This window comes from Microcebus murinus, chromosome 16 (assembly GCF_040939455.1).
Source record: "Microcebus murinus isolate Inina chromosome 16, M.murinus_Inina_mat1.0, whole genome shotgun sequence".
In the NCBI taxonomy this organism is placed as follows: domain Eukaryota; kingdom Metazoa; phylum Chordata; class Mammalia; order Primates; family Cheirogaleidae; genus Microcebus; species Microcebus murinus.
Window position 1 is genome coordinate 27,330,836 of NC_134119.1, and position 17,864 is coordinate 27,348,699.

A 17,864-nucleotide genomic window follows, 5' to 3' on the forward strand; every position below is an offset into this window, starting at 1 on the left:
AGTGTTCCTGTACATAAATGTCCAGTGGAGACAGCCCGGATCTCAGACGCTCTGGCAGTATTGAGCCCTGAAGGCTGTGTACGGCTCGGTTGCTAGATGCCAGCTCGCTCTATGGCCCTGGCTTGTTGACCCCTGCCTCCTGCCAGCCTTGCCCACTACCTTCTGGGCATCCCAGCCAGTTGTGAGTCAGTAGAGCTCTACTCTCTCATTGCAGGAAAAAAATAAGGACTCGTGGAACACACGAGCCTCCCCAGAGATTCTCCACCCCCCCACACCCCACAGAGGATGCATGTCCTTCTCCAGGTGGGGCACACTATTCTAGACCACGAGCTCTTTATGTGCAGAAAGTGTGCCCCCAAAGCCACCTAATATGCAAAGCCTAAAAAAGAAAGAAAGAAAAAAAAAAAAAAAAGAAAGTGTGCCCCCAGATGGCCCCCTGCCCTGCACGGGGGTAAGGAGAGACATGGGGTTCAGCACCTCTAGCTAGCACCTGCCTCCCGGCAACGGACCCTCATACTTCTGTGCTCCACCACTGTGTGCTGTGGCTGTGCCAATAGTACCGGTGTCTCCTATCCACCCCAGAGACCAACAGCTTGTCCTTAGGGAGAATGACAAAGAAAAGACTGAGCTCCCGGGTGCCTAGGCTGTAGAGACACTGTCCCTTCCATTAGGACACCTGCAGAAAGGAGAAGAGCACTTTCCATGCCCCCTGTCAGATCGTGGTGATGAATCACATCAGTAGCTAAAGTCCACTGGCATCTATGTGACAGTCGTCATGCAAATCGTTTGCATGCTTTAGTCTGTTAACCCCGTGATGCTGGCACTTGATGAGGGTCACCACACTCCAGAGTGGAGGACTGCGGGCTCCAGAGCCCACACTCACCATCTCTGCCTCTCCCGGCACCAAGCATGAACCTGGCAGTGACAAGGAGCCCCGCTCCCCATTAAGGTGGTTGCAGGATATGCAAGGCTGCAAGGCTGCTCTGAGCTGGGTGGGGGGTGGAGGGTGGGGGAGCATGAGTGGGACTCACATTTGCCATCAGCCTGCCTTATGTCAACTGCTATGGACAGGATACAGAACACTTTATGTATGTCATCAATGCATTCTTTCAACAGGAAACTGAGGCTCAGAGAGACAAAGTACCTTATCTGAGGTTGTATACCCAGTAATTGGCAGAGCCGGGATTCTGAAGCCAGGTGTGACATGATAAAACATATATATTTGGTCTCTGCCTTTTCCTGACATGCAGCTCCTAAAGCCCTTGGAATCTTCAAAATGATGAGTGTCGTTTCGTATGCTAATGAGATGACAGGTACGGGGGCTCCTGGATCACCTCTGGATGTGGTTGCCAGGGGAACCAAGCACAGGATTAGGGGTTTGGAACTTTCAGACCCATCCTCCCTCCCCACCTCTGGACTAGAGATTGACTTAACCGCCAATGACTGCTGATCAGTCAATCTCGCCTATGTCCCGAAGCCTCCATAACACCCGAAAGGCTCGGGTTTGAAGAGCTGGGAGGGCGGCGCACAGGGGAGGCCAGGGAGGCTCTGCGCCCTCCCCCATGCCTTGTCACATGCTTCCCTTCCATCTGGCTCCTCCTGAGTTGTATCCTTTTATAATCAATGAGTGATCTGTTTTCCTGAGTTCTGTGAGCTGCTGTAGCAAATCTTCAAACCCGAGGAGGGGGTGGTGGGAACTCCCAATTTATATCGGGTTGGTCAGGAGCACAGGTGACACCCTGGACGTGTGATGCTGTCTGAAGTTGGGGGCAGTCTGTGGGACTGGGGGGTGTGTGCTAACTCCGAACAGTTAGTGCCAGAATTGAGACACCCGGTCGGTGTCCACCGATAATTGCAGAATTGCTTGGTGTGGGACACATCCCACACGTTTATGGCTACAGAAAAAAATAGTGTGCCCTTTTCGCCAGGCCTTGCTGATGCTACCCTGTCACTGTGGTCCCCAGTTCTCCCCCTGGAAGGAGGTTCCATGCAGGAACTTGAGTCCAGAAGGTACCCCAGGTGGTGAGGGGCCCTCCTGATGCAACCCCGCCACTGGCAGAGAGCAGAGGGTGAGCCCCAGGAGGGCAGAGGAGGTGCCTCCTAAAAGGGATATCTCAGGGGAGGTGGATAAACAGGGGCAGCCTGCCTTTGCACCCTCAAGTGCAGGGTGAGTGCATGCCCATAACGCTTCTGATGTGGTTTCAAAACCTTTCTCCTTCCACCTGCCGCCTCCTTCGGTCACTGCCACACCCCTAAAGCCTACGATTGGCTCTGCCAGCCCCCAAATCAGGGATCTGGTGATCCAGTCTGTGGGTGAGCTGGTGCACTTGGCTCCCTCAAGCCCCTGCTCTTGACATGGCCCTGGTCACAGCCCACTCTGTCAGGTGTGCGGGGAGGGAAGGGGGAGAAGGCACCCGTCTGGCTCCCTTTACAGCTTCATGTATATTTATGAGCCTCGGGGCTGTTTGCTCACCAGCCCGAGTGAAGGGAGGAGGTGAAGGGCGAGTGGCACGATTCCTACAATTGACTCATCCATTTATACACTTCAAGAACATCGGAGCGAGAAGAACCCTTAGAGACAAGTCACATGCTCCTAACCCTCCCTCCAGATGCGAGCGGACGCAGCCCTGGAGAGGTGATGCACCCACGGTGGGACGCCTGTGGACTCTCACTCCAGTGCTCATCTCACGACTCCCTGCCCCCTCCCTGAGTCACTGCTGAACTCCAGTGCCAGGCCTGTGGCCGTTTCTCAGATGTCTTCCAGGCAGTGTCAGTGCCGCCAACGATCCCAGTGTGGCCGACTGCTAAGGGAATGTCCATCCCCATGTTCACGCCCTTCTGTCCTGGCCGCGACTTCCCCATAGTAACACGCACCACTTTCCCGGGCTCCTGCAGCCGGATGGTCAGGTGAAGAAGTTCTGGCCACTGACTTGTAGGCAGAAGTAATCTAATAATGCATAGGAACGTTCAGGAAATAGCTCTCTTTTAAAAAAATAAGGCAATAGTCACACAACATAAAAATCACCATTTTAACCTGTGCAATTCAGTGGCATTTAGTAGACTCACGATGTTGTGCAACCGTCACCACTGTCTCGCCCCAGAACTTTCTCATCACCCCCAAAAGAAGCCCCCAAACACCCTGACAACCACTCTACTTTCTGTCTCTGTGGATTTGCCTACTCTAGACATTTCGGATGGATGGGATCACACAATATGTGGCCGTTGGGTCTGACTTCTACCACTTAGCATAAGGTTTTCAAGGCTCATTCCTGTTGGAGGATGTATCAGCGGTTCATTCTTTCTCACGGCTGAATACTATTCCACCATCCGGATATACCATGTTTTGTTACGCGTTCATCAGCTGACGGACACTGGCGACGTTTCTACCTTTCGGCTATTGTGAATAGTGCTGCTATGAACAGTCACATGCAAGTAAGTGTTCGAATGCCTGTTTTCACTTCTTTTGGGGAAAATTCATTTTAAGAACAGTTGGCAAACACCCTTTGCCTGTTTTCCTACCTCTCCACCCATCCTGTGAGTATAGGAAGGAAGTGTGAGTATGACATGGAGAAAGCTCGGCCGGCCGTCTCAGACCATAGGGCCATGCCCTAGGGATGGCAGGGTGGGGGACTAGACAGAGCTGGATCCTGACAATTGCCTTTTCTGCCCAGAACTGCCTCATCCAGACCTCCTGCGTAAAGAAGAAATAAACTTCTGTCTTGTTTCTGGGGGTCCATTGTCAATCACAGCCAAACCTAATCATGTACACCTGTTAAGCCCTGCCCACTTATTCTGTGGCCCCCTTTGGCAGGGCCCACATGAGAAGCACAGAGAAGACTCCGACTGTCAGAAGTTGCCAGTCAGCTGTCTCAATCCTTGCCAGCCTGGCTCTGTGATAGAATCCCCTGCAGCAGACAGGTGACAATGACTCGGTTGTTGGGTGTGAGACTGAGGCTCTCACCTCCTATTCCAGGGAGGAGCACATCATAGAGGAGTTGGCAGGTGGCTCAACATGGCATGGCTGGGACTCCAGTAGCTGGGACTTCCCCAAGCCCTGGTCCACACTCTACTCCCCACATCTCTTCTCTGGACAAAGATGCATTTTTATCTTACAGGTGTCTAGAGTTCATTAGGGCTGATAGAAATACTGAAAGTCACCTAGCTGAGAAGGTTTTGAGCTTTTTTGATGGAGACCATGTTAAAAAATTCATTTTAACTGACATAAAGTTTCACTAAGCCATACTGACGATTACTATGTATGGTGTACTCTGATATTTTCTTGTCTGATTCTTTTTGTTTTAATTGCTGATCACAATCCACTAAATTGATTTCACAACCTGCTAATGGGTGACAACTGGCAGCTTGGAAAACAGTGATATAATCCAATATTCCCATATTACAGATCAGAAAATGGAGGCCCTCAAAGAGGAAGCCATCGGCCGAGATCACAGAGTCATTTAGAAGCAGATGTGAGCCCAGAAGCCAGACCCTAGCTGCCAAAGGGCTGTGAGTTCTTCCCAATGCCACCCCCCAACTCCTGCCCCTGGACACAGGGAACATCTGCAGTTCCTGGCTGGCCCCACCTCAGGCTCCAGGGACACAAGTGCGTTCCTGCTCAGCTCCTACCTCTCTCTCCTTTCTTTCTAGGCTGCGCCATCCCTTTTAGCTGCCCCCGCATATTCAGACATTGTCAATCTCTGTGCAGCACAGACGGTACAATGTCTGGCACCCAGGCATGGCATGGGGGCAATGTCTCTGAATTATACTTTCATCACCTGCAGAAAGGGGATGGTGAGACTGGATCATCCTCTTTCTTAGGTTTATTTTTGGGATCCAAGATATACACATTGCTAGCACTGGGGCCCCCAGACGTTGCAGGGAACAAATGCCTTGGGATCCCACATAGAATGGCAAGAACAACACAAGAGTAGAGTCTGAGCGTTTTATAGGCTGCTACTGAGGACCTCTTATGGGCCAGACACTATGCTAAGCATTTCACCCGCGTTGTGTCCTTTAATAGTCACAAAAACCCTGTGATGTTGCTATACCATTTTACAGATGAGGGATTAGGAAGTCCAGTCAGGTGAAGTCACTTGCCCAAAATCATACACTCGGGCAGAGCCCAGACTGGAAGCCAATTTTGCCTGACCAAATGTAACTCCAAGCTGTCGCCCTGCAGCCAACCAAGCTGGTTGTGGGGCAATGACTTGGGCAAAGTGCCCGGAAGCTGCCAGAGAGAAAGGGCCACCCACAGCCTACTCCCGCCTGGACACCCTATGGTCAGGCAGAGAAGAGAGGAAGGAAGGACTCCTTGGCCCACTTCCCTTCCAAAGAGAGAGTTTAGAATCTCTGAGGCCAGAGGCTCTCAACCCTCCCTGCACAGAAACATCACCTGGGGAGTGTTATATTGGTCAGAGCCCCATCGCAGGCTGGTTAAATGAGAATCTCTGGGTTAGGGACAGCGCTGGTATTTTTCTAAAGCTGTCCTGGTGATTTCAATGTGCAGCCAGGACTGAGACTCACTACCTTAGGCCCAAATACCATTTACACTTATCAAAGCTCTTCCACATTAATCATCTCACCTGAGCACCCGGCAGCTCCGGGAAGGATGCGGGGAGGAGTCACCGTGCTCTTTTTACAAATGAGGGAAATAAGGCTTAGAGAGGGGACTCGTTCTGAACCCATCTCTCAGCTCCTACCAAAGACCCTGGGGCCTTGTTCCCTCCACGCCTAAGTGATAGGGAAAGGAATTTCCTCCCTACAGCACAAGCCCAGCCCAGCATGCGGCATGCGGGCCCCAGGGAGGAGGATGGCTGCCAGATCTGCAGAGCAGGGTGGAGGCCGCGCAGGAAGTTATTTGAGGTGAACAAGAGCAGCACGAGGCACAAGAACTGGGGATTTGTTGAGGGATTCTTGCTATCAGCCCTTTATCGGATGTGTAGAGAGCAAACATCTTCTCCCATTCTGTAGGCTATTTGCTCTCATGATAGTTTCTTTTGCTGTGCAAAAGCTTTTTAATTTGATCAGGTCCCATTTATTTTTGTTGCTGCTGTGAGTGGTTTGGGGGTCTTCTTCATAAGTTCTTTGCCTAGGCCGATGTCTGAAAGGGTCTTCCCTACATTTTCTTCTAGGATTCTTAAGGTTTCATGCCTTACGTTTAAGTCTGTTATCCATCGCGAATTGATTTCTGTAAGAGGTGAGAGGTGGGGATCCAAGTTCAATCTTCTGCATGTAGTTATCCAGTTTCCCCAGCACCATTTATTGAAAAGAGATTCTTTTCCCCAATGTATATATTTGTCTGCTTTGTCAAACATTAGATTACCACATGCAGATGGTTTCATCTCTGGATTCTCAGTCCTGTCTGACCAACACTATGGTGTTCACTCGGTAGTAATATTCTTTGGGGAATGGGGGGTTGGGAGTGGGTAAGCTCACAACCAAGGGATACGGTGAGCGTTGTAGGGAGAAAAGGCACGCCTCAAATCATGGTTTGGGTGTGGCAAAGTCATAACACATAACCAAAATGTTTGTACCCCCATAATACCCTGAAATAAAAAAAAAAAAACAAAAAAACTGGGAATTTGGGGTTTGTGTGCAGGGGCTGGGGGTGGACTTGTGCCAGGGAAGCTGTTCCTGGAGAGGCACCCCTGGGAACCTGAGTCCACATGATTAGCAAGTGAATTCATCTCATCGGTTTTGTTTTCTACTTTGGAAGAGGACCCTGAGTGGCCAGAAGGGTAGGTCTGTTGAGAGCATGAAGGCATCTGCGGGAGGGGCTGCCTCGCCCTGCCGCGGGGGTGCTGGAGGCAGTTTGTGCAGAGACTTCAGTGCTGGGGCTCGGAGTCAAGCAGACCTGCACTCCAGACTTGCCTGTTACTGTCTTTAGGACATTTAAAAAGAACAGGTAACATCTATTGCCCAATTTCTATGGGCCAGGCATTCTGGACATGCGTGATCTCATTTAATCCTCACAGTGACTGTTTGAGTTGAGTGTTATTGTCCTCACATTACCGATGATGAAACTGAGCTGTAGAGATGTTAAGGAATCTGTCGAGGCCACACAACTTTTTAAGTGGTAGAGCTGTGATTCATACCTGAAGTCTGACTCCAAAGTCTACGCTTTTAGCCAAATAACTATTGAGTCCATGCGGGAAAAGTCAGAAAATCGGATTTGAGAACAAATCTAGTTATTCTCACCAGACACCAAGGCCAATTGTTCTTCCTGAGAGGCAATAACATAATCATTTAAGAGCCCAGACTTAGGTCAGAAGCCAGGCTTTCTGAGTTCAAATTCTGACTTTGATCATTACAGGCTGTGTGACCTGGAGCAAGTTACTCAGCCTCTCTGTGCCTCAGCTTTATCTTCTGTAAAATGAAGGTAGTAATAGAACTTATTTCATTGGGTTGCTCTAGGATTAGGTTATTATCTCTACAGCACCTAGGACAATGCATGGTATAGATTTGGCATTATATAAATACTGACCGTCATTAGTCCTGCACCTCTTTCTAAGTGTAAGTTTAGGAAGTTGAAAGGAGAAAGACAAAATCCTGGGACAAAAGTTATATGCCAGGGGATATTATGAAACCTCATAATTCACCTTCTAATCAGCAGGTCCCTTCCTGCTGATTACCCCCAAGCTATTAATACATGAAGCAATGCTTTGTTGAAAGAGCAACAGCTTGGGAGTCAGAAAGGCTTGAGTTCAAGTTCTTGCTTCAACATCTATGGTGTGGCTTGGGCAAGTTTCTTGACCTCTTTCAGCCTGTTCGTAACATAGACAAAATCTTATCTGTGGAAGGATTGTTGGGAGAAGTAAGGAAGATAGTCAGGTAATCTATTTGTATGGGAGCATCTCAGCTGGGCAAAGAGGCAAAATCAAGGTTGTTTATTCTACCAAAGTCTTGCTCAGGAAGAAAAGTCAGACCTTTGGTACTAAGTTGGTCAGACATTAATGAGGGACAACTTCTTTTGCTGGATCTGTACCAAATGGAACTGTATTTGGTAGCAAAATCTCTTTGCATTCTGGCTTATTAAGTCATGAAGCAAAACCCAACTAAATTTCAGTCATTTTCAGGGCCCTTCCTATGGAGAGCTGAAGTTTTAAAAATATTGCAGGTAAACAAGAATTACAGTTGAGGCCCAAAGCACACATGACGTTGGGGGCAGAGCTGGGTTCTCTTGTGTGACTGTGGACAAGTGACCTAACTTTTCTGGACCTCCATTGCATCACCTGCAAATTAGGAGGAACAATGTCCACTCCCAGAGAGTTTTGTAAGGGATTAAATGACATAATATATAACCTACATTCATCCTTTCCTGCTTTTCTCCTATTAAAATGGACTAGATACCTCTCTTTTCCTCTGAGGTTAATCCCTCCTCTTTGTCTTCTAAGAGATGCACCCCACTGGTCATCTTCTCTCTTCTATATCTTCTTTCCATTGTTCTCTTTAACACATCATTACACTCATCTCCATTAATGTTTATATAGGTCTAAGTTTCTCTCATTGGGGAAAAAAAAAAGCAGTCCCTCAAATAAACATCTTGCAAATTTCTTGGAAGAACTGACCTTTCCTGCTATCCCATTTTTCTCACTTTCTCTTCCTCTTCCTCAATTCTTTCTATCTGTGTTGTGCTCACACCCCTTCTTTGAAAATGCTTTCACCCAAGCTACCAAAAAGTCCCCTCCAGTAGACAATGTTTAGACCTTAATTTATCTGACTACTCTGCAGGATCCACTCTTGTTGGCCATTCCTTCTTTTAAAACATTCTTCCCTGTGATCCCTAAAGTCTCACTTTCTGACTTTCTTCCTGCCTCTTGGGCTTATTCTTTTTCTCCCTTCATAGGGTTTTTCTTCAGAGGCCAAGGCAAGAAGAAATCAGGCTCATGGAAGATATTCCCAAGTACTAATAAGCTATGTTGACTGAGCACCTCTAAGGCGGATACCACAATAACCCCATTTCAGAGATGAGGAAACTGACACACAAACTTAACACAAGTTAAGCAACCTGCCGGGGACCTCTCTGCTCATAAGCCACAGATCTAACCCAGAGAGCACTCTGGACTTGCACTGTTAACCCTCCTGTTCTGCTACCTCTGCATAGAATCCTATAGTAACAGAAGTTGAAATGTGGGCGGCCCTCCTTCCAGAAGGGATGAAGCTGCAGGCAGGTCTGTCTCTGACACCTGGGAAGCAGTGCTGTCCCAAGTGAAAGAAGCCAGTGGAACTGGGGCAGACAGCAGGTAGCTGGTCCTCCTTCTGACATGGAGTGGCTGGAGTCACAAGCCTCTGAGCCCAGAGGGGTTGATATACAGGGGGCTGAAATAAGTTTGGGAGGGAGCCTAGGAGCCCAGAAGCCCAGAAGAGCCACAGAAGGAGGAGGCAGGCACCCTGGAGGAATTCCTGACTGCTTCCATGGGAGAAAGAGCCACAGGCGTCCCAGCTCAGGTGCACTGTTTTGCGGCTGACCCACAGGCCCAGAATGCTACAGGCCCTCTTGGGACTGGGAAATGAGGCCCAGTCCTGGGGCCAAGGCCAGGGCTCTGCCCAGCAAAGCAGTTGGCAAGAAAGCCCATTGCCCCAGTGGGACAGAGTTGTTAGTCCCCAAAACGGAGGTTCTGGTTTTTTGCAGGGAGAGAGCTGGGGTTCAGGTTTGTACCTGAGGACTCTGCCTCTAATCCAGAGCCTCTGAGTGGCTTTCGGGATTTGTGTTCCCAATCTGCACCCTGCCACGTGTTCGGTGCAGAAAGTGCTGGGCTTTCCTCCACCATACCACCTTCACTGCCACCCACAGCCCAGGCTGCCCCCTACCAAGAGGCAGAGTCACTGAACCCCTCCGAGTCCAACAAGAGCATGAAGTTAAGAGCTAGACACAGACCTCTTGGGCCACACACATGTGTCCCTGATAGTCCTCTGGGTCATGCCTCCCCACACCCACATTTATTTTCCTGTTCCCTCTGTCTGGAACATTCCTCACCCCACAAAACCACTCTAGACCAAATCCAACTCATCATCCCTGACCGAGTGCCATGTACTGCACAGGGTCTTTCCCAACCCAAATCCAAGGCAAGATTAATTCACTCCATCCTGTTGGTCCCCACAGCACTTGGTTTGTATTTGTCATGCAGCCTAGGGACAGTCTAACTGGCATGCCACTTCCCTAGGAGCTGGTGCTGCCAAGCTCAGACTGGAAGCTCACTGGGGGCAGGAACTATGTCTCATTCATCTCTGTTTCCCACTGTGCCTAGCACATGCCCTTTCCTTGGTTGCCCGATGAGTAAATCCATCCAAGAGACATTGATTGACAGGGCACCTCCTGGCTGAGTGGCTAGGAGCTGAGCTAGGGACTGCATGTGTGACAAATGTAAAGAACTGAATGTGTTCACCTGTTTCTCCTCCACTTTTAAAAAAAATTGACTTTCTCTCAGCCAGCCATTGTCCTCGTTCTGTTGTGACCACAGAGCATTTCTGGTTGTTCATGGAGGCACGAAGAACATGCCTCTGCGGATCACGAGCACCCAACACACTGGCCTCAGTCATGTCAAGTGGGGCCGGCTCACGGTGGCAGGATATTCATGTGGAACCACGTAGGTCCTGGACAGGGATAGGGGTGCACACCCTCCCAGGGCTGGGCATTTGCTGGGGCCCATCCTCCCCATGCCCCTGGTTTCCTTTTGCGGATTGAGAGAAGTCCACCCTGACAGAGCCTCAAAATCCAGCTATTTCAAGCCCATCATCTTGCAAACCTGAGGCTCAGGAGTGGCAGGGAACACATAAGCACTTGGTGACAAAGCTCAGATGAGAAACCAGGTTCAGGGTTGCTTTCCCGTGTCTCAGATGTTGTCTGCAGTCCTGTGTGAGCTCAGCTCTGGCTGCAGGACGCAGTGGGAAGGGCACTGAGACCTAGGTGGGCACTGAGACCTAGGTGGGCACTGAGACCCAGGTGGGCACTGAGACCTAGGTGGGCACTGAGACCTAGGTGGGCTCTGCCACCGACTTGCTATGGGATCTCAGTCTCCTCCCAGGGAGAGGGAGGTGGGCTAGCTAGATGACAGCTAACATCCACTCTTGCTCAAGTCTGCAGGGTCCAGAGCTGCTCGTCTCAGCATCCCAGCCATGCTGTGTGTTCATAGGCGGAAATGGAAGATGATGGGGGGTGGTTTGCAGTCACCTGTCCTGGTCTTTGTGATTTCTGAAGCAGCTGGCATTCGCCTTTCACATCTGGCTCAGTGATTTCTTTGGCAAACCTTCCCACAGCCCTAACCACCATTCATAATACTTTACAGGTTTAACTCAGGTCTTGTTTGGGTTTGGCGTCCCTGTCAACCCACTAGGTTGACATGCTCACACACGTGACAGACAGTAATTAGCCTGCTGCTTAGCAGGGGTGCGATTAACACGGCTCAAATCCTCGACAGTAACCGCAGAGATAAAGAACCTGCACTGCCTGTTGTTTGTCAGCCCCTTCCCTGGTGCTGCTCACGGGGACAGACGGGACATCTCCTGGCACACCTGCTCCGGCTACCAGGAGGTTTCAACTCGTCAATCACTCACATAGAGCGTGGTTTACTCAGGAGCAGTCCAGCCGTGCCGATGGTTTCTTTTAAAGCAACTTACACACTGTCACTCTCCCCTCCCCCTTAGCTCTGGGATGTGCTTTTCTTTGTCCACGTTCCTGATGTCTGGGCAGAGCCACCCTGAGAAACACGAGAACAAGTCCCATCGGGCTTGGCTTAATGGGTGGCGGCCACTGTGCAAAAGAAACACCCAGACAAAGCCTGTCCTCTGTCGAAGGGGACTTGCTTTACCTGCAGCTGCGTGGAACACCCTGCCCATTACTTGGAGCTACATTCCACCCCCCAGGAATGTACTAGAAGGACCAGACAGCCACGGAGAAGGAGCAGCCTCTGAACAGAACCCTAAAATACTAAGCCCAGCCTTCAGTGCCCCCAAGGCAGGCAGCCAGCCCAGCTGGACACTGGCCGGCCCAGGGGAAGCACAGGCTTCCGGAGAGCCTGGGGAGCAGACGCCACACACTCACCAGCCATGTCGCGCCTTCCTCTGCCTCCTCTCAGGCTCCTCTGGGAATGGCACTGACGGCGTTGAGAGATGAGAGACTGGCCGCTGGGGATCGCCTTACCATTTATAGAAGCCTCTGTAACACACCCCAATTAGGATTCTAATGAGGTAGGCGAGGCACCAGGTCATTCCTGTAGTGCCTGTAAACGTTTCACTTACGACATACACTTGTCACCCAATAGAAGGTCATCATGCTTGTGCAAGACCAGGCAGACCTTCTCCCCAGCTTGGGGAGAAGGAAGAAGATAGGAAAGAAACTCGAATAGTTCACTTTTATGATTTCTTAAAAGGATGAGCAACTTCCTGGACCACAGGGTTTAGGGAATGAGGCCATAATTTTCTTGAAGTATCTTGGTCAGATCTGATACTGGAAAGTTCTCTCTGGGTCAAAGTAGCATCTCAGGAGAACCCAGAAGCAGAAAACTGTGAAGCCCTTTCTCACTATGCACATCTAGGAGCAATTTCCACTTGTACAGGGACTTGAGACACATCACGGTCCGTTTGCTCAGTGTTGCGGGTCAGCAGAAAGAGCGTTTGATTTAGAGTTAGAAGTCACTGGTCCTGCTGGTGGCTGTGCTCTGGGCCATCTCTAACCTTGAAGCCCTGTTTGTGATTGGGGATAATCATGCCCACCCTTCTCAACTCACAACGTTATAGGCAAAATCACACGAGACGATGCAACTGGAGAGTGCATATGCCTATACCATACTGGATTAACCCAGACAGCACCTGGAATTGAATGTCGGTTTGATTCCAGAATGGGGGGAAAGTTGTTCTTTTTTTTTTTCTTCTTCTTATTTTTGAGGCAGAATCTCGCTCTATTGCCCTGGCTGGAGTGTAGTGGCAGGATCACAGCTCACTGCAGCCACAAATTGCTGGGATCAAGTGGTCCTCCTGAGTAGCTGGAACTGTAGGTACATGCTACCACACCTGGCTAATTTTTTTAAATTTTTTTGTAGAGTGGGATCTCACGAGTTGCCCAGGCTTGTCTTGAACTCCTGGCCATAAGCAATCCTCTCATCTCACCTTCCAAAGTGCTGGGATTACAGGCACAAGCCACAGCACCTGCCCAAACTGTTCTTTTTAATGGGGCAGGAGGCACAGCCCCTGGCCCTCTGGTGCTGCCATGTGCTCTCAGATTGCAGGGCAAGTCGCCGACACTCTCTGGGCCCAGCTCCTACCTCAGTTAAAAGGAAGGACATGGGAGTGGGGAGAAGCTCTGACATTCTACATTTTGTTGTTTGTAAGGGGATATGTTTTTCCAAAGATCTTGTTAGGGATATTTACAAGTATCAACAGTTCCTGTGATAGACAACAGAGCTAATATTTTTAAAAAGTAATGCTTCCAGTACTCACGACAGAACGGACACTTCCCAAGGCTTCTGCCAGCCTTGGAGTGGGGAAAGGAAGACTGAGGACCATCACGACAAGGCTGGGTCTTTAGGGAGAAGGTGGGGATGCTGGATCTTGGGAAAGGAAAGACCGAATGGACAGGTGGCTTGGGGAATTAGAAAAGAGGGAGGAACATCCTTTTTCCATCCTCTGGGCTTCTGTAACAGGACTCTATCCCCACGTGTGTCCACTGCGCTGCAGCTATCTGTGTCTGCCCCGGGCCTAGACTGAGCTCCTTGGAGGTACGGGTTGCACAGTGTTCTCAGAACCCGCCGCAGGGCTTGACACATGGCAGGAACACACACATTTCTGAATCAGTGACTCAATCAGACACTGTGGGACGGGGATGGTCACTGTCGTGGATTTAGCACTTACTGTGGGCAGGCACTGGCCATCCACTTCACATGTACTACCCTTTCTCACCGTCATAGCATCCCTGCCACCCAGGTGCTGTTATTATTGCTATCTTATGGGGGCACAACCAGATTGATCCGAGTGTATCCAACCAGGAGATTCACACCCACATGTAGGTGGCTCTACAGCCTGTTTGCTTGACCTCTGAGGTCAGCTGCCTGCATGGTGTGGGAACTCAGCTCCAAGAGTGGTGGCTCTGCACCCGTGCCAGGTGGAATGGGACCCACTTTGGATCTGGCAGGTGACCCAGAAGAGACCAGAAGCCAGAGAGGTGAATCCAAAGAGCACTGGATCCATGTAGAAGGTTCAAGTGTGGTCTCAGCCCCTGCACTAGCTCGGCACTAGCTGTGACTCTGGGCAAAGCCCTTATTATTATGCCGAGTCCTGCTGCAAACCTCGAGAGCTGCTGTGTGACTTGAGTGGGATGAATGGACGTGAACATGCTCTGCACCCACCGAAGTGTGGCCTAAAGAAAGGAGGGGTTTTGCTTATTATTATCGTTGCTGTTGTTCGCCTGGGAGCCAAGAAAAATCAGGTCCTTTCAATGACCCGACAAAGAAAGGCGCAGAGGTGACAGGCAGGCAGGTAGCGGTGCCCTTAGAAAGGAACCGAGGACACACAGACGTGGTGTGAAGGCCGGCTCTGCCACGTCGCCTCGCCTGTCGCCTGTCGGTGCCTCTCCTCGCTGGTCCACAAACCTGCAAACCTGCGGGCACTCGCTGCGAGGATCGAAGCAGAGGAGGACTGGGAAGTGCTTAGCGCAGCACCTGGCCCAGCCCCAGGTAAGAAGTTAGTAGTGATCGTGTCAGTGTCATCATCACGTCACTGTCATCATCCTTCCAGGTCCCGGGTGGCGCAGACTTTTCAAGGGGACGCGCAGGTTTGGACAGAGGTGCATGACCACTGACCGCTTGGTCTTCCCTTGGAAGGGTCTGTAGCTGATCACCCTTGACCTCGGTGTGATGAAAAATAGAAAAATACCCCAGGTTGGATTCAAAAGACCTGGATTCAAAGCCGGGCTCTGCAGCTTGCCTGCTACATGACCTTGGCCGAGTCCTTTTACGCCTTTGGCTCTCTGCCTCCCTCGCAGCCTGAGCCACACACCTTCCAGGGCTGCAGGGAGGCTCAGAACCACGGTGAAGTCGCAGGTGCAATGCTCCTCCTTAGACAGGCTAGGGCACAGACGCCGGGCGGGGCCAGCTTCCCCCCTCCCCTTTGTGGCGCCTCCAGCCAGGCTCGCTGCAGCCTGCGAACCCACCAGCAGCAGGCCCGGCAGGAGCCGACTTAATGTTAGCCACTGCGGGATTGCGCCACGGCCGCGGCCACAGCCCCAACCTGCAGGTGGACTATAATTTGTGCACTGTGTCACAATTTCAGCTAAATGATTTTCAATTCATAGGTGGAGTCACCTGGCTACATGGGATGAAATTCCTGCTTGGCCACGCTCTGCACCACAGACTCCCGGGAAGATGGAGTGTGGGCTTTCAAAAAGAGTAGCTAATTGATCACTTGCCTTTTTTCTCCCTCTAATTAAGGGATTTAGGGAAGATTTCACAACATGTGCAGAGGCACAGAATCTCAGGAGGAGTTATCCAGCCCAGACTGTTTTGCAGCAAAAGAATCCTCTTTCCTGACACATTTCTCGTGATAGCTCCAGTGACGAGGACTGGACCTCTCAGAGCAGCCCACACTTGAACTTGAGACGCTCTGGCTATAACATTAATTTCTAGGGTGGTTCTGTTTAAGGCCTGTCTTCCCCCATCTCATATGAGCTCCAGGAAGGGAGGGACTTTCCCTCCCCAGTGGTTAACACTGTGTGCAGGGCATGCAGTGGGCTCTCAAGATAATTTGGGTTAAGATGCATTGAAGGGACCAGAAAGTTCTTCCTCATTTGAACTGAAAATTTGTCTCCCTAGAGCTTCTACCCATTGACTCTCCCTGCTCCCCACACACCCCCTCATTGGGACCACACAAACCCCTTCACCCAGAAATGACCATATTCTCCCCCAAGTCTGGCAAACACCCTCTCCCTCCCAAAAGTCCTCTCTTTTCTTGGTTAAACTCCAGTTTTTTCAACCATTGAAGAAGCTGACAAGTCATGATTAGGAAGCTTCTCTGAAAGCTTTAATGACTCCACATGGGCTCATACAGCCCGAATTCCTTAGTTTGTCATTCAAGGTCTTCCTGAATATGTTCAGTCTTAATTGCATTATTTTCTGCTACTCTTACATGAACTCTCCTACTCAGCAAATTGTGTCTAATCATTTTTCCTAGATCCCAACATGACTGTCCCTGCCTGTTTGTAGAATGTGCCTGCCTGGCACACCCACCTTACTCCTCACTTATCTATGTCTCAACACCACCAAGTCCCAGAGCAAGTCTCTGCTCCTCCTGAGCACTCAGTGTGGTGTTGTGCAAAGAGGATTTGTACCAAAATGAGCAAGCCTAGGTGGAAGCCCCAGGGGCACATTCTAACTGCGTGAACCACCTTGGGCAAATCACTTAACCTCTCCGAGCCTAAGTTTCTCCTCTGAAAAATGATGATCCCTGCACCCTGGAGAGCGTTTCGTGGCATCATGAGATGACATATGCAAAGGCCCCTTGTGAATAACAAGATGCATTGACTTCCCACCTCTCAGCCTCTCGAACATGCCCTGTGCCATTCATCGGGCACCTAACAGTACCTGCTCTAGCTCCGTCGGTGCCATTTCTGTGAACACCCTCGGAGTGCGACACTTCAGGAGGGGAGTATGCATGTCCATGTGGCGGGCCACCATTCCTGATGCGAAGCTCTGCGCTGAGTTCCAGTTCTCCCTAGGAGACAGGTATTACCTTTCCATTTTATAGATAAGAAACCAGAGGCTTAAAGAGGCTAAGTAACTTGGCAAGGTGACACAGCTAACAAGTGGCAACAGCAGGACCTGAACCCAGGTCTGTCTGACAGCAGAGACCCTGGTCACAGCCACTGTGCCTCACTGTCTCGGGTCATTCCTCAGGGAGGCTCACCACTGGGTCCGTTTTTTTTTAGAGGGGGGAAACTGTTCTTACCGGTTCTGGTGATGCTGGTGCTCCTCATTCAGCGCTAATCGGGAAGGCAGGGCCCCTCGGGGACTGATATCAAAGCCTCAACTTGATGTGTTTATGCCCAAATCCCCCACTTCTGTCCAAACAGACAAAATGGCTGCTTGCTTGAAGCACAGGAGACACCCAGCCCTCAAGGGACAAGCAGCAAGGGAGCTTGACAGACAAACGGCAAACAACGAAAAAGAGAGGCGCATACCACTTGCATAAAGAATTCAGAGGAGTGACTGGCGCCCATTACGGAGACAGGGAAGGGCTGTTCATTGCAGAGGGGCATTTCAGGTAAACTCTGAAGAGAAAGCCTATAACAGAAGTGCGCAGGCAGGAGGAAGGGGGAGGGAGGAGGAGGGAGAGAGGATGGGGGAGGGAGGAAGGGGGAGGAAGGAAAGGGGACGGAGGAATGGGGAGGCAGCCCAGCCCAACGAGAGACTGCCCGTGAGTCTATCTGGGGAACTCAGTTTCTGGGGACCGTGGGAAAGGGCTAGACAGGTCTGGGTCCACCCTTACCCCCGATGGCGGCACTCGGTCCTCGGGCATCCGGAAGGTAGAGCAGCCCCGGCCCACCGGGTGTCTGAGGTCTCTTGAAGGGAGGGTGGGTCTATCTGCCAAGCTGTCCACCCGGCCATTTGTGAACAAGCAGTGGAGAAACCAAACACAGAGGAAAAGAAAACACAGCCCACCACCTGTGGCCTCTGGGGCCCCAACCTGGAAGGCCAAGGTGCGGTTTGCATGCGAGCACACCAGGGAACAGCACCGACAAAGGGCAGGTCACTGTCCCAGTGACCAGGGAGGTCATCCAGCCCAACCTCTTCGGGTGTGTGATAAGGAAACAGAGCCCTGTAGATAAATGATTTGCCTACAATCACAGAATAACCTGAGTCCCGGAGCCAGAAGACAAT

General features: G+C 50.7%; 1 protein-coding gene across 1 annotated transcript in view; it reads right to left on the minus strand.

Moving 5' to 3' along the window:
- Positions 1–12,146, minus strand: part of TGM3 (transglutaminase 3) — a 42,472-nt gene extending 30,326 nt beyond the window's left edge. The window contains exon 1 of the mRNA XM_012755010.2: positions 12,041–12,146. Within this exon, the coding sequence (XP_012610464.2) occupies positions 12,041–12,047 (7 nt within the window). The 5' untranslated portion in view covers positions 12,048–12,146. The remainder of the gene's footprint in view (positions 1–12,040) is intronic.
- Between the last annotated feature and the right edge of the window lie 5,718 nt (positions 12,147–17,864).